Source organism: Artibeus jamaicensis, unplaced genomic scaffold (assembly GCF_021234435.1).
Source record: "Artibeus jamaicensis isolate MK-2021 breed Jamaican fruit bat unplaced genomic scaffold, CSHL_Jam_final scaffold_847, whole genome shotgun sequence".
Classification (NCBI taxonomy): Eukaryota; Metazoa; Chordata; class Mammalia; order Chiroptera; family Phyllostomidae; genus Artibeus; species Artibeus jamaicensis.
This window is the reverse complement of record NW_026522057.1, coordinates 14,184,208-14,201,559: the sequence shown is the minus strand read 5'-3', so window position 1 is coordinate 14,201,559 and position 17,352 is coordinate 14,184,208. Positions and strand designations below refer to the sequence as shown.

General features: G+C 35.7%; 1 protein-coding gene across 4 annotated transcripts in view; it reads right to left on the bottom strand.

Moving 5' to 3' along the window:
* The window catches only part of EYA3 (EYA transcriptional coactivator and phosphatase 3), a 90,346-nt gene that overhangs the window by 32,587 nt on the left and 40,407 nt on the right, over positions 1-17,352 (bottom strand). For 3 of the 4 annotated variants that reach the window (XM_053660208.1, XM_037149227.2, XM_037149226.2), the window contains 5 exons: positions 16,395-16,474; positions 14,860-14,926; positions 11,497-11,633; positions 4,905-5,042; positions 38-123 (listed from right to left, as the gene is read on the bottom strand). In XM_053660208.1, the coding sequence (XP_053516183.1) occupies positions 38-123; positions 4,905-5,042; positions 11,497-11,633; positions 14,860-14,926; positions 16,395-16,474 (508 nt within the window). The remainder of the gene's footprint in view (positions 1-37; positions 124-4,904; positions 5,043-11,496; positions 11,634-14,859; positions 14,927-16,394; positions 16,475-17,352) is intronic. The other variant, XM_037149229.2, reaches the window with a different exon arrangement.

Here is a 17,352-nt window from a genome sequence, read left to right as displayed (position 1 = left end):
AGAGGAAGAGCTAGCTAGATGAACAAAAGCACCATACCTGGTTTGAAATGCTGGAAACTGCTGCTGCTGGAATATTGGCAATTGTAGATGAAGTGGATATCAGGCTGGCATTTGTGCTTGAAGCTACAGGATTGAGAGTGTTGAGATATTAAAGTAAAATATTACTGTACATAATATTGTACATATTATTTTACATAATATTGAGATATTATGTAAAATGCCAGAAGTAATAAAAAATATACTGTTTCTTAAACAAACAGATCTATGAGGATATAAAGACAATCAGCAAAGGAAACAAATACTGATTTTGCTCTTTAACATGCTTTACTGTGATTCAGAGTTGATTAGATAACTGCTCAAACATTTTTCCGTTTCGACTTGAGTCTCCGACTATTCCTACTCAAGTCCTAGAAGGATATAGACACCACACACAGGTTCATACTAATGTTGCCAATAAATCGGAATGCAGTTCCATCTTCTCCAGCAGTTGACAAATTGACTCACCTGCAATGTGGCCTAGTGACAATCAATAGAAGACACAAGAGCTCTGGTAAATCCATATGTAAATGCTACACTACAGTATTTATTGTCACTTGCCCCGAACTATGCCTTTCCTGAAGGGACATAATTACTTTGAGAAAGAGAGATGGTCCTCCAAATTCTAAAGTACCTGGAGTTGCATCTTTGACACTACTCAAGTAATGCACTATAATGAATTATTAATGTGGATCAACGAACACCATGATCTGGCATTTAATGATTTTACCAATGAGCCTGGAAAAACTCCAGAAATACTAAATATTATTCTGGCCAAGTAAAAATATACCCTGTAAGTTAATTAGGCTGCCTATCTTGAGATAAGGAATTTGGGTTAAGTTTCTCATGCCCTTCTAAGAACCACAGATTCCACTAGGGTTTTAATCAAATCCTAAGTGACAAGTATTTGCCACAGAGACCATTTTCCAGGTGAACAATAACCGAGATTGAGGTCTTAAATCCCTCCCACTCACTTATAAGCATATTTAGACATGGTTCCCACTGCAGCCACAAACACCACAGGGGTTCAGCATCGGGTAGACCTGACTATGTTAGTGCCTAGCCCATTAGCAACTAAGTCCTCTAGAGGGGACGTTAATAGGAAATCTTAACTAAGGTTTCCTAAGAAATAGGGCAGATGAACGATGCAGTAGAAACTTGGGAGAACTGGTCAAAATCAGAGGAAATTTTTTATCCCTTTCAAGAGAACTCTGCTTAGAAGAAAGTGTAGAAGAGATTAAGGTAAATCAGATATAAGGAACAGTTACTGCTGCAACACCAGTTTTCAGATGAAGAACCTGGGACAAAAAAGAGTTAATATATCCATAGTCATGGAGCTAATAACTCCTACTGATCTATATCTAAAGGCTATTATCTCTCTAAATGCCAATGGCATAGAAATTGTTTTTGGATAAGTCTCCACTCCTGCTTTAACAATGGAGCTGTGAAATCACAGAATGACAATTGATCTGAGACCCATGCCCCAGTAGAGGTTCACCTAACAGCCAACACATGGAGATCTCTGATCAATGACTATGGTTACAGAACTGTGAGAGGCACAGCTGAATTAAGTAACACTGCCCCAAAGCTGGAGGTTTGATGGTTCATAAAAGTTGTTGCAAGATTTAGCTTCTGCTCACCCCTTTGCCTGGATTGTTCTCCCTGGCCTGTCCCTCTCATCCTCCCCGCTCAGTGACGGCTCCTCCTTCTCAGAGACTCTCTCTGACCCCTCCATAAAAACTACCTCAGTTTACTGTTTTCCCAATAATAGAAATCTCTTCTTTATTCCTTTCAGAGTAATTTTCAAGATCTGTTTATTTATTTACTTGCTTATTTTCTATCTCCTCTATTAGTGTGTAAATTCCATGAAGGCTTAATCTTAATATCTCACTCATTATCTCTAATATCTAGCAAAAGCGCCTGGCCTACAGGTGAGGCTCAATAAATACTTATGAGATTCTTCTAGATCTTGTATACATGTATAACTTTGAAAATTCACATATGGCATTCAAGGTCATCAAAAACAAGGAAAGTCCGAAAAACTGCACAGTCAAGAGGAAAATAAGGAGGCATGACAACTGAATGAAATGTGGTATCATGGATGGGATTCTGGAAAGAAAAAGAACATGAGGTGAAAAACTAAGGAAATCTGAATAAACTATGGATTAGTTAATAATCATGTACCAATATTGGTTCATTAATTGTTTCAAATATTCCATTCTGATGTAAGATGTTAGTAATAGGGGAAACTGTGTGCAAAGTGGGGAGATATATATAACTCAATACCATGTGCTCAATTTTTAAAAGAAATCTAAAACTATTCTAAAAAATAAAGTCTATTAAAAAACAATCTGGTCATTGAAAGACTATTGTATATTACCAACAACATCAGAGCCCAAACACATTCATTAAAAGACTGAATTAAAATTAATTTTGAAATTTCTGTAATTAACTTTGCCATTTGAATATTAACTATTTAAACCATCTCAACTAAAGAAAATTACCAGAGATTGGGACACATACAGATGATATAGGAAAAGACTGATATGATGGGTAAGGGAATATTGCTGTTTTGACCACTTAAAAAAAATCAATACATGCTCCTTGTTTTTATTCTATGGAATGACTGGGTAGTTACACACATGGGGAGGAAGAAGCCCTGGACAGGTAACATTAATTTTCCATGCTAAAGAAAATAAAAAGTGGGGGTGAGGAAAGTGAGTGGAGAACCCAAGTAATTTAAATGTGCCGATAACACCCATATTTTATTTTAGCCAATCGTTTCAACTTGTTTTCTACCATTTTTTCCTTCAAACTAAGTGGCAAAAACAAAAACCAATTAACTAATGGTAAACTCCTTTTTTTATTAAAAAAATTTTTCAATTACAGTTGACATTCAATTTGGTGAACTTCTGCCTTAAAATCTCTGCCAATGTTCTAATGAACAATACAATGGGCCAACAGGTTAACCAGGAAAAGGGAAGAAAATGAATTCAGATATTTGTCAAAACAGGTTCTTAATTATGGGAGGGTTGATAGTGATATCATGAGTTTAATATTAAAAATCATAAATTTTCAATCACAAGTCACTCATACTTTGGGGTCAGACTGCCCAGATAACATCGTGACTTAATTATTAATTTTGACCTTAGACAAGTCACTTTATGTTTTATGTTCCCCTTCTTTAACTGAAATAAATAATAGTACTTCCCTCTTGGTGTGTTGTCAAGTACATAAGTAACACCTATGTATTGCTTATAACAATGCTAAGAACATAGTAAGCACTTAATAAACACCAGCAATAACCATTATTAGCAAAAGATGAGGAAACCAGGTTAATCTATCAAAAGGGAAAAATGTATTAACAACCAAGTCAGGATAGTGGTCAACAGAGTTTAAAATATATTTTCATGACTTTTTTAAAGCAATGAGTTCCAAAAGACCTTCAAAAGGTGGTTCCTCTTGTTTTACAAGGAGGGAGAAGTAAGCATAGATATTAAGTTCTTCAAATTCAAGATACAATGACAGAAAAGTGGTGGTTCTCCACCTTAGAAAAAGGTTATTAATCCAAAAAAAGAGAATCCACTGCTTTTCTCTCATGACCTAGATGTAGTCGACCCAGGTACAGACATGAGGGATGGATCTCCGTTAGAGGGACTTGGCAACCAGATTTGCCTGTAGTTGGACCCAAAAGGCCTACCAACCTAGAGAAATACTTTATAAAAATGAAACGGGGTAGAGGGCAAGACAGACAAGGTCATGCTCTTTGAGGTTTTTTCACTCCTGGGTTGTTCTCATTTTAGAAAGAAGGAAGGGTAAGGGGACAAACATGGAAAGAAAGGAAAATAAGTAAGAGGAGACTCGATAAACAACAGGAAGTAAAGGTGGCTCAGAGCAGTGTCTTAGAATGTGACCAGTTCTGTTCTCAATGGACCACGCAGAAGTAATTCGAAACCATTTAACTGAAAACAAATGAGAAGGGAGATAGATTTCAGTAGTTGAAAATCAAAATACTTTGTTTAATATAATCTATATTGAACACTTTTAATCGCCAAAGTTTGTATCTTAAGAGTACATCAGTCCAGGTTTTGCTGTCCAGCCCTCATCCCTTGGGCAACTGTTTTATAACTAATCAAACTTAACAGTTGGGATAATCAGGAGAAAGGAGGCAGATGAGAAGCCAGGTACATGGACATTAATTCCCAATCTGGATGGATGATAAACTGCACTGGATTTAGAAAGGTTGGGTATTAATTCCACGGTGCCTTTTGAGTTTCTTGGTCTTCACTCCTAATAGTCCTGTCATACTTCTAACCTTTTAGAGAAAGAACTTGGGAAGGCAGAGATGTTTAGAGTTCAAGCTTTAACGCTATGCTTTTCATCATGAAATAGAAACAAGACAACTTTGTGAGCAAAAAAACGCTCTCCCAAGAAGTGGGAAACAGAGGCAGAGGTATGACAAAACCACAGCAGAAAAGCAGCACAGGTCTTCCAGAGCAGCACTCGTCTCACACTCTACTCTATTTGGACTTCGTATAAAAGAAGTCAGTCAAGTTCTAACCCATGGGGTCTTCTGCTCCTTTATAGGACAAAATGCCACTGAGAACAGACAGGTTTTCTGAACACCAAACATGCAAAAGGAAAGGCTTCAATTCTACTAAGCAGTTCACATTCAAATGTTAAACTACTTACAAACCACACTCGCATGTTCTGGTTTGCCTATCACGAAAAGCATGCACAAATGCACATATCACCCCTTCTATTTTAGAAGACAAAGCTCCTATTACCCAATTTGTCAGGAGATACAGGAGGATTAAAAACAAAACCCAACAACAATAAAAAAAACATACACATCCATGCCTATTTACCTTGAATGGGGTAAGAATAATGTGCTGGGCTTGGCTGGCTTGTGGTTAACCCTGTAGTGCAGGTAAGAACACTGTGTTGACTTGGAGATGGAGTCTGAATTAAACCACTTTCAGGTTTCATACCTGGCCACAATGCACCTGAATCAGATAAATTGGACCAATTACAACAATACACTGGGACTGAGGAGCATGGTTATGCTTTCAAATATCAGCCAGTAGTTTAAAATCTAAATCTTAAAAGAAAAACAAATTTGCTTGTAAGAGAATATTATTGATTCTCTCACTTATGTTCCACAAGCAAATACAATTTCAAAGAGCTGGGGAGCGGGGCCACAGAAACAAAAATGTTGTCAAAACCCCAATAGTGAGAGAGAGAGAGAGAGGTATATATATATACTCATTTCAGTAGTTGGGGGAAATTGACCAGGGTTCAAAAAAGAGCTTCTGACACCCAACCAGAGTATCTGTTGTAAAGAGTGCCTATGTTCATGTACAGCAATAAATCACTTATCTGCACTGTCAAAGTGGTAGACATTCCACGTAAGTTTAAAATTCACTTACCCATGCAACAAGCACCAACTCTTTCTAAAATGTATTAAATACTTCTCTCCTTTCTTAAGCTGGTTATTTTGTTACCTTTATTTCTTCTGATTAAGAAAGACATACCTGCTTATTTATATAAATTGAAAACATTACAGAAATATGTAACTTAGAAAAAACAAAGTCATACATAATCCCATCATCCAGAGTTAACCACTATCAAGTTTCTGTAAGAATCACTCAGGTTTCTTCTATAGATTTACTACTGTTTTTTCTTATTTTTAATAAAAATTAAAAATATATTATACACACTTCACAATTGGCTTTTCCATATACCTCTAAGAGACATATTTCCATGTCAGAACATATAAATTTATTTCATACTGATAGACATCATAGTTGTTTATTTTTACTTTATTTTATCACAATGCTCCTGAGTGACAATCTTTCTAAAATATATTTATATTCTTTCCTGCCTTCTTAGCAGGAAAAAAACAGAGAGCATACCTTTAGACTTTCTCACAATTATTGCCAGAAGATCATATTCTGCTGTGCTATATGTATTACAGAAACAGAGGCTACTGTGATGTGTGAAGACATTTGCTTAGTACTAAATAGAACTCAATTACGTGCTATGATTTTTAGATTCTTGTACCACTGTGTCTTTTCTCTGTGATCTGTCACTTCTTGATCATCTCCCACCTCTGGTTGTATCTATCTCCCTTCTCATTTGTAGTAAACTAGGAAGTCATAGACAAAGCTTTGCTTCTACATGACAGCCTAAGGATGCCCTTATGAGTGAATAGCTTTTGTGATAATTTTGCCTACAGAAAATCTATTTATTTTAAAAAACACAAAACTTTACTAGCTGGTTGTTCACTGTGTTCTGAATAGCTACGGTTGCTGGATCAGTGTAGTTGAAACTGATCATTTGTTTCAAGAAGTGTGTCAATCACATTCCAGATAAGAAGTCAATACCAGCATCAGCGGCAGCTTCAAATTCAACATTATGTCATTTCGTTTACTTCTAATATGATAAGGAATTTATAGAAACATGATGCTTTAATAATAAGAACCTCTGCTTCACCAGGGCACTGAGATATCTTAATATAACTCAGACCTGTAAAATTTGTCAAAAAAGTAAATATAAGAATAGTAAAGGGAGACGTAAACATTTTTAAAAGCCTGACAATGGGACATGACTTATCCTAGTTATAAATTTTACTGTAAGAATCGTAAAGGGAGATGTGAAAATTTTTAAAAGGGTGACAATGGGACATGGTAACTGCCTTGATTCAAAATCAAAGCGTTAAAAGAAAAAAAGCCATATTCTTTTCTTACCTATTAAACACACAAAATGACCTATTTGAGACTGAGGAACATCAACATCTCTGGCATGAATAAGGAGGATTGCCCCGCCACCACTGGCCCCAGACACAATCACAGTTCATGATCATTTAAAAATCTCGCCCAGGTTAGACAGAGCCAAAGTTCTTACTATATCTGATTTTCGTCAATTAAAAGGTATTTGAGAATGTTATTCTTTAAATATTTACAATGTAAAATCTGAATATTAATGCCATCATTCAGGGTGGTATTACAACTTTTAGTAAACAAATTTATTTCAATGTCATAAAAACTTTCAGATTCAACTGTAATCAATGTGATTTTTTTCTGAATAGGTTCTGAACCAGAGGTGTTGGATTTGTGAACATGTTTATTACTACACTGTACTAAAATGCCACCTTAGTATTAAAAATATTAACTGAGACTAGTTTTGCTAGTCTATTTAGTATTGTTTTAAAGTTTCTAAATGTAAAGGGTCTATAAACTGGACCTTTATATACGGTCAAAAATTAAGGCAAAATGTCAAAGACAAGTAGGGAAATAGGTAGTTTTGAATGTGTTTGGCCAGAGACATGAAGTAAACATTTAACATATAATTATTTTATGAAGACTAGAGAAATAAAAGATAACATGGATACTGCCCCCAGTGTTACTGTAGCCCTGCTCTTTAATAAGCATCTTCTTTAAAACTATCTTTCCAAGAACCCCAAGTAATACATGGTATAATTTTTCTGTAGAGCATGACTTATTGCCCATAGCAAACGATGAAACCAAACCGTTTTCCTGACTACTACCAGTCCACTGCTCTATGTCTACAACTACAAAGCTTCTTAAGTAATTTCATGTACAGAAAGTCTTATATGGAGCAACACTTGGTCTAACTAACGATGGGTAAGAAAGTCTGTCTCTGAGTGCTTTCCTCCTGCTGCCCCACATGGGGGTCTTACTGTAAACTTTACCCACATCTCTGAGCACAAGTATGTTTCACTATGGGTTAGTCAACAACCAAACTAACCCGAACAGTTCAGTTTATAGTAACACATATCAGAGTAGTGGATCTTTAGAGATTAGTTTGGTTAGGGATTGAGGTACATGTTAATGCTAGAAAAAAAACACATGGAAGAACAGCTTGGTTCATTGATTTAATAGCTGACTGGTATGAACCAGTATAAATACTAAGTAATTTACTCTGATTACTTATCCTAGTTATAAAGTAAGTAGATGTATATTATAGAAAATTAGGAAAATATATGTGTAAGGAAAAAATTCAGTCTTACCACACAGAAAAAAATACAGGCAGTTCTGGCTTTGCATGGTTCTGAGATCAAACTGATTAGTACCTGTATTATTAACTTCACATTTTTTCTTCCAAATTAGTCTTTATATACATATTCTTTAAAAAAAAAACTGGGAAAAGGCAGAAAACTGTACTTCAACAATAAAAATTAAAACTGGAAATATTATATTGTATTTTAAGTTTTATATACTTGCTTTTTTTCAATTAAAAATCTCTTTTCCCAAGATGCTAAATATTCTTTAAGAATGTGATTTATAATGGCTACATGGTATAATTTTCCATAGAATGGAAAATCTAGTTTTCCATTCTATGGATTCACTGCAATAGAACATACCTTTCCACTGATTGTACACTGCATCCAATTTTTTGCTATTATAATGATACAGTGAATATAATAGGTAGTAAAATTTTATGCATGTCTCTAATTAGTTCCATAGGATAAATTCCTAGAAGTGAAATTACTGAGGGAAATGGTATGACCATCCTTAAGGCTCTTAATATATAGTCAGACCTCCATCTCACATAAAGTTCTTTTAAAAGAAATTGAACAGTGGCAGCTAAGGCAATCTTCTATGAACTCCGTAAAATAAATTACCCTTTCCTCACACATTCAGGTCTCACTGGAAGTTGAACAACTAATCCTCTTTCTACCATCCCACATTTCTAGATAGCTCTGAAAAAATAACAGGACCACTGTTCCTTTACTTTTAAAGATTACTCATAGACTTCCTAGATTTCCTCTAGTCTTTCTCTTGTCTTGAAGAGGAAGATTTTAAATTTCAAACAATTCTGAGACTACCTTTTCCATACAGACCTAAACCAGTGATTCTCAACCCTTTTCATCTCATGGCACACATAAACTAATTACTAAAATTCTGCGGCACACCAAAAAAACGTATTTTTGTCAATCTGACAAAAAAATAGGTATAATTTTGATTGAGTTATAAAAAATAAATAATACTAGTAATTACCTACCATTTTTGTTCCAAAGTGACTTTCTAAAAAATCAGGTGCCCATACTTATATATAAGGATTCTGGTACCAGGAATTAACCAATCAGATGCAACCTTATGCAATGTGACCAACAAGATGCAACTCTTTATTATATGACCTACATATTTACGGTTCAATATGGGGTATTCACACCAGATGGCTACTGTTGTGTTGGCTGTTGTTATTTATTTATTTGACAATCTAAGGGAAAAGAGGTCAGTGCCCTTGACTAAATAGGTACCACATGTTTTAAAAAGTCTTGTGGCACACCAGCTGAAAATCACTGATGTAAACTATGAGCACTTCTGGAGTTAAATGGACCTGGGTTTAATTCTAATCCTAGGCATTTTTACTAATTGTATGACATCAGGCTAGTCACGTAATCCTTTTAAATCTATTTCCTCATCTATAAAGAGGGATAACACTACTACTTACTTCTTATTCGAGAGGATTAGATAAGACAATAATGTAAAGTGTGAAGTACTTATTCTTAGCATATTGCTTAGTACAGTAAGTACTCAATACATATTAGACAATATTACAATTAGATTTTCTGAAGCCCTGTTTACATCTGAAATAACAGATTGGCTAATCTAGTTCTAGTGCTAACAGGAAGCATTAAGATGTCAAAATTTCCAAAATCTTCACAAGAAGAAATGAAGTGTTTTATATTTGGGTGAACACATTAAAAAAAGCCATGTAAACACATAAGAAAATGTTTTAAAAACAGTATTGCAAACATCTGTTTATAATGTCCTCTATAAATAATGAGAATATGCTATATATATCATTTGTATTACCCCAACCTAAATCTCTCTCCAGTGAGTCTCATATTTAAAGTTAAATTAAACTAATGATTACCTTCCTGAAATACACATAGATGATTTTATAAAACAAGTCTCCCTGGTGCCCAAATAGTAAACAAAAACAGATTAATAAAAGAGTCTGCTATAACCACTATTTCTTCACAACATAAACAGGTCCTTCAAGTTTTTAATGAGGACTGATCTATTTTACAGAATTTTCCTTTTTTCTTTAATACAAGGGAAACACAGTGATCACAAAAGATACCATCATATCTAGGACCTACACCCACATTGCTATAACAGGAGTTTTATTTAACAGTGAACAATAAGAATGATCAACAATATCATAAAGGGCTTTGGCTTGCTAATAATAAATTTAAATCAAAACAGAATTAAAAAAACAATGTGAAAATACTTTGTATCTGCTAGCCTATTGTTAGCCAGCTAATGAAAATTCCGCTTTAATATACACAAAAAGAAATAAATACAAACATAATCATAGAGAATTCTACTTCCAAAGGACTGCTCAGTCTTGGCCAGTTAAATATATCACAAATTTAAGACTTTAGTATACCAGCTGAAACTGACAGGCACGGAGGCATGGAGCACAAACGCAGAAATGAGCGCTTCCGTTTCTCTTGTGCAGTTACCAACAACCAGCATCATGAAACATAACCCCCATTTTTGTTTCTAGTAGTTATCAGGCGCCAAGGAATGCCTCAGAGTAAGAAAGGTGTCACTATCATAGAAGATTAGCGGGCCAGGAAAAGTAGCAATGTAGAAACCAAAAGCAGTCAACACTAATACATCCATAATCTGTGGTGATCTGTTCGGAAGATTATTCTAATTCCCAGATAGTTTCAGTAAAGACTACAGAGATACAATTTTATTAATACGTTGCATGCTTTAAAATAACACAGTATTCTCAATTTTCTGACACCACTTCTAGGAAAGCAGGGAAGAGGTAATAAAGCACATTAAATATATCTATCAATTTACATACACAAAGAAAAACAGTGCGTATATTAAGTGTCCAAAGAATCTCAAACTGTCTTTTAGTAAATCATTCTAATTTATAGTTCATGTCCAAGATACCTAAAACCAAAGAACAAAACTTTCTATGCACATAAGTTTGTACAAAGTTGGGGATTTCCTCCACCATTAGGCATATTCTATGTGGACATTTACATTACCCGGCTTTAGCAAAAAATTGGTCACCTCAAAACATATTTATTATGCTTACCTAACCAAGGTACCATGTTTTGTATAAAGTAAGCAAAATCAATAGCAATTTCTCAAAGCTTTTCCACAATTACTTAAAAGAGTCCAAGCCTTACACTCAAGACTTAGTACCTTGGAAATTTTAGTAGCTAACCTTGGTAGAGAAGTGAGTACAGAAAAATTATGATTTTATATTACACGCATCAAGTATACTGTTGGAAAGTTGCCTGCACAACTTCTACCACACCTGTAATTCAGTAGGTGCTCTGCAAAGAACAACTCATCTCTCTGCTTCCTAATCAGCTAGCTTGGTTTTTGGGGAAAGATCAAAGTTTCTGGGTGATAAAAATCAACATACTTAGAAACTGTTTATAATAGGATGCCTTACCAAAAGGAGGTAGTCCATACGTTTGGGTTGCCTGAGGGTAGACAGCATACGGTTGAGACTGCTGTAGTGTCTGGTACTGAGTCTGCCCAGGATAAGCAGTTTCCGAAGCAGGAACTGAGAGGATATGTGCATAAGGTCTAGAAAAGTTCAAGACAACAAAAACATGCACGGGTGATTTCAGTAATGAAAAACAGGAGAAATAACTAATACCATTAAATGCAAAAAATCAGCAATGAAGAAACTAACCTTCTACAAAATGTGTCTTACTGTGGTCAGAAAGTAAAGGTAGTATTTCCTTTCCAGGTTCTACTATAACCTACCTAAGAAATAATTTTATGAAAAATTCGTATTTTCAAATTTCCTCATAAGATCCAACTACTATGCTATCAACATCTGTGGTATGCTATGTGCATGGCCCTATGTGAGATACAAGGGTGGATTAAACTTGTTTATGCCCTTATTCTACATATAAAATAAAACCTAAAATAACAGAAAATTAGACAGAACAGGATTCACAACTGGCTCTCATTCCCCACTCAACCCTCTGGGCCAAACTAACAGTTTAAGAGGGAAAGCAGGGCTTGGGAAAGAGGGTGAGGCTGGTAGAGAAAAGGCAAGCAACTACATTAGAAAACAGGGAGTAGGAGTGGGCCCCAATATTGCCAGATCAAGTCTATAAAACAGGAGCCAGGTAACTAATAAAATCTGGGAAGTCCAGTTAAGACTCAGAATTCCTCCATGATATTTAAGCCAGAGTATAATTTTACTAGTTGCTGCCAATCACATCGGGTTTAACTAGGGATTTAAAGTCAGCAGTGAAACTTCTGGGAATTTAGACTAGCTAGATGACCTGGTCATTTCATTCATGTTATGCACTGAATTTTTAGATATAAGTTATATTATATGGTGAATTATGTTGTACTTATAATACAACAAAAAATGTTTTGTGTGCCATATAAGTAATAATTATTAAATAATGGAGGGAACGGGTGTTTCAGACGGCAAAAAGATTCCTTTCTAAAAGGTTTGGGGGGCAGGAAAATGGAGGAAGGCAATAAAGAAGTGATGTGTCAGCTGAGCATACAGGATGTACAGGAATAGGAGAGAAAGGGTATTCTAGGAAAACAAAAAAACTCTGGAAAAGGTACAGAGGGAGGAAAGCAAGGGCTTCGGCCTGCAAAAACTATAGATTATATTAAGGGAAGTACATAAAGGGAAGGGAAGTAGTGAGAGAGAAAAATGTAAGACCTTGAATATTAGACCAGCATAGTTCAGACAAATCAGGAACAAGTGGGAGTCACTGAAATTGCTGAGCAGACCAACAAGATCAGAGCTGCTCTTTAATACAGATTAGTCTGATGATGCTTTGTAAAATAGATTACGAGGGGAAAAACTGGAAATAGATGTCTAGGTAAAGCAGATCTGAATTAGGATACAAGGTACAGCTAATAAGGTATCCTGAACACGGCACATATGCAATTCTTTTCTGAATGAGTAAATGAATTTGCAATAGGCAAGATATTACCATCTCAGTGAATTCTGAGAGACTGAATTTGAAAACTCCTATTATTCTTAGCCAGATCTGAGACCAGGCAATAGCTCAGGTTGTAGTTGTTAATCAAATTGCAAGGGGAATTACTTAAAACTGTAGTGATTAATCTCCAAATATATCGACAATTGTATTCTTAATCATATAGTGTCTTTGTAGCTCAAAGTATTCTGTTATTGCCTTCATAATGATCTCAGAGAACAAGTTGAGCCATTTCACAAAAAAATCACATGAAAATAACTGGCCCAAGGATGCTATTAGTGTTAATGCCAGATTAGATTTTGGAAAACTCACTGAGTTAACTTCTTCATGAGGGTATTTTTTTTAAATTTATTTATTTATCTTTAGAAGGGAAGGGAAGGAGAGAAATATCAATGTATGGTTGCTTCTAGTGCATCCCCTGCTAGGAACTGGCCTGCAACGCAGGCATGTGCCCTGGCAGGGAATTGAACCTCGATCTTTTGGTTTGCAGGCCTGTGCTCAGTCCACTGAGCTACACCAGCCAGGGCATGAGGGTATTTTTTAATTGATGCAAAATCAAAGTACAAATGAGCACAAAAGGGGGAAGATGCCAATTTTCTCTCACAACAGCACCACAGGCATCACTCACCCCTATTACCAATTTCTAGTGTCCTGCATCACCCAGGCACATAAGAACGTATCCTAGTGTAATATGCAGACTTGTAGGTATTGGGTTGGCCCAAAAGTCTGCATGGTTTTTCTGTAAAATAAAGGACACATTTTTCATTTTCACCAATAACTTGATTTGGATATTTTGAGTATGTTGGCTATCTCCTGATATTGGCTTCTAGTGGGTAGAGGCCAGGGGTGCTGCTAAACATCTTCCAATGTGTAAGACAGCCTCACAGCAAAGAATTATTTGACTAAAATGTCAACAGTACCAAGAAACTTCACAAACTACTTTTGATATGTTCAGTCAGTCACAGCACCTTCTCCATACACTGCACAAATCTGTTTTTGCATTTCAGTTGCATTTTTACCTTCCTTGAAAAAACAAAGCACAAGATGCCGAAGATGATGTGTATTGTCTTACATATTCAATGTTAAAATAGCTGCACAGAAATTCACCAATTTTCATAAGTTTTTTGTAAATGCACACTGGTATGACAAGTGTCATAATACAATCTAACAAAATTGCTTTGAATGAAGTTAAAGACCATTAAGCACTACTAGAGCCATCAAATGGAAAAATGTAATAAAACGTTTTGACCAACCCAGGATTATGTACAGTATGTGTAGGCTCACTGTCATCAATGGTAGCTTGGCATATGCACCATTCTGCACCTATTCATCCTGGAGATGACAAACTTGGTCAATTTTAAATGCTGGTCTTAACCCCTCAATGGCTCAAAATGCCTCTTACTGACTTCAACTCACTAATAAACCTGACTAACCTCAAGTTTACTTCTACTTTGAGGACATTAAACAAGGAACTGAACAGAGATTAGGCTGAGAAGTCCTTCTTATTGATCTGTCAAGGTAAAGGAAGGAGAAAATGATCAGAGGTCAATCAGTAATATGCTCTGATTACTAAGAGCATCTTTCACTTTCAGTGCCTACTCAGTTAGAGCGGGTTTCTGGGTGACAGTGATCCATTCTGGGAAACCGTCTACTTTTTAAAAGGATCTTACAGACTCCATATTTGGAAGGAATAAAAAACTAAAGTGGGGACAGAGAGAACAAGAGAGGTGAAAATAAGTTAAATGTCAACTTAATAAATTAAATATCAAGTTAAATTTTGCAATGAACCTAGAGAAAAAGCATATGGATTTCGACACAATTATTCGACTTACTTTGCAGAATACATTTGTGAGGTATAGTCATTGGATGAGCGAGGGATGTAATCGGTGCACGTCATAACTGAAAAAGATATCACCAGGAGAAAAGTCAGAACATTTCAAAAATGAAATGAGAAAATTGCATATCTCACTGTACAGTCTTTCAAACTAAACTAGAGAATACAGCTTGGATAAAAATTTATAAAGACTATGTAATAGAAAATACCTCACTCTCCTAATAGCAGATTTGGAGACTTTTAGAAAGTAAAAGAAACTAGAATGTGAGGGGGATGGAAAAAAGCTGAAGGCTAATACCAGCCGATCTCTACCTTCACCCTTCACTGATTTAAAATCAAAGATGAAGCAACCTAAGTTCTCGGCTATGCTCATAGGCAAACTTAAGAAGCATGATCCGTATCTGGGAAACCACATTATACATCTTCAACTTACTCATTCTCTGGGTGCTTACTCTCTACTTTGGCCATGTGAATGACTTTCAGGAAGACAGATTTAGGGGGAAATATCTGATTTTATTAGAGAATTGTTGCTGCTGCTATGTACAATCAACAGCAGAAAGATATAAATATACTTCTGTACTATTTTTTTCAGTTCTGTGGTAAAAGCTTTAAGTTTGGCAAAGCAGAGACAGACCTGAGGAACTGATGAGATGCTCTGTTAAACTAGCAAGTAAAGAGACTTTCACAGCTCAACTATTTCTGGAATAGATGCTGTGAAGGCTTGACCCTCACTATTTCATCTCAGATAAATGCTGTAAATATTCAAGTCTGACAGACAGCAAAACCCTATTCATTAGGCACTGTTTCAGCCTATACTGTAGACTGAGTTATGTCACAGAGCTTATACCAGACTACTGAACTGCTGGAGAACTTCCTTCAACATCTAAAAAAGAACGCTCTATTATAAACAGGGACTAGGAGTGAACCATTTAAATTTATGTCTGGCTGGGTTCCCTCAGTATCTTACCCAAAAAGGGAACTCTGGTCAAGAGCAGATGAGGAGAATAATCATGCCCAACAGTGAGGCAAGTTTATCATATCAGATCTTATCCATTGCCATTTTTCAAGGTCTAACAATAAAGACTGGAAATTTGGAGGTCGTCTTCATCCATAATCATTTTAACAGAATTGAAATAAATCTCAATTAAATCTAAAGTCCTTACTGTCAATCACAAAGAATGTAAATCCATTTGAATTCTACATGATGATTCCTTCTCTGCCAACAAGCACTTTCAAAAACCCAAACCCTTTTTCTCCTCTGATTTAAGTTAATTCTAAAAGAGATTAATAAAATATCCTAGGAGACTTAGGCCAATTTTTACTTTTCTAGAAATGCATGAGTCTGGATCTTTGCACTACTTGGGTACTATAAAAGGATTATCGAGAGTCAAGGCCTAGCTGTGGCTGCTGTGGCTCAGTGGATTGAGTGCTGGCCTTTGAACCAAAAGATTGCCAGTTTGATTCCCTCACCTGAACAACCTCACCTGGTTTATAGAAATACTGCTTCTGTTATGCACAGAACATAGTACTTACTTTCCTCTGACATGGTAAGGTTTGAAGCAAGGCTTGAAGTTTCAGGTTTCTGATCATTGACTTCGGGGTTGCTTACTTGACTGGGAGAACCAGAATGAATAAATTAGCCCCTGATTGATGTGCTGCATTGCTAAAATTAAATTAAATTTAATAAATCAACCCACTTCTTCCAAGGCTATACAAGAAAAGAGCAAAGTAAGTCTTCATGATATCCTTATTCTTGGTTTTTAGCAACTACCTGAAGAGCTATGACCAGGGTTAGTACGCACAGCATTCTATACATCCTTCTCATATCCCCAGACCCCTACAGTTTTTGTATCAGAGAAATTCCAGCTAAGTCACAAGCAAGTCAGATTTTCTCTCAAGACAATGTGGTAAAAGAAAAATTCCACAATACCTAAAAATGCTTTAAGACAATGGTTCTCAAAATAACTTGAGATGTTTTTTCAAGTTATACATGCTTGCTGCCAGGGATTCTGAACCTTAAAATGGCTTTCTCTTCTCTCCCAATTAAAAATAAATAAATTTTAATTTGTTAGTATACCCACAAATGAGCAACATCTTTTGTTGTTGTTTAACTTATAAGGAAAAGTAAAATAAATTGCAAAAGACAAATCATGTAAACTGAGAGGACAAGTCATGGTGTTAGACACTTTGATGTCAAGGGGATTCTCACTGAAATTCGAAAGGAGATGGTACCAACTGTCATTACTTGCAATGTCCTTCCTCTTCCTTCTACCCTACTTTCCACTCTCCAATTATTCCCTCAACTACCAGTGTAGCATAATCTTTAGAAGTACAGATTCTAAGCCCGGACTGCTTGAGCTTATATTCTGTTCTGCGAAATCCAGCTTTGTGACTCTAGGCAAGTCACTGATCTTCTTTGTGACCTAGTTCTTCGACTGTCAAGGAGAGGTAATAATAGAATCTACCTCACAGAGTTGTTATAGAGATTAAT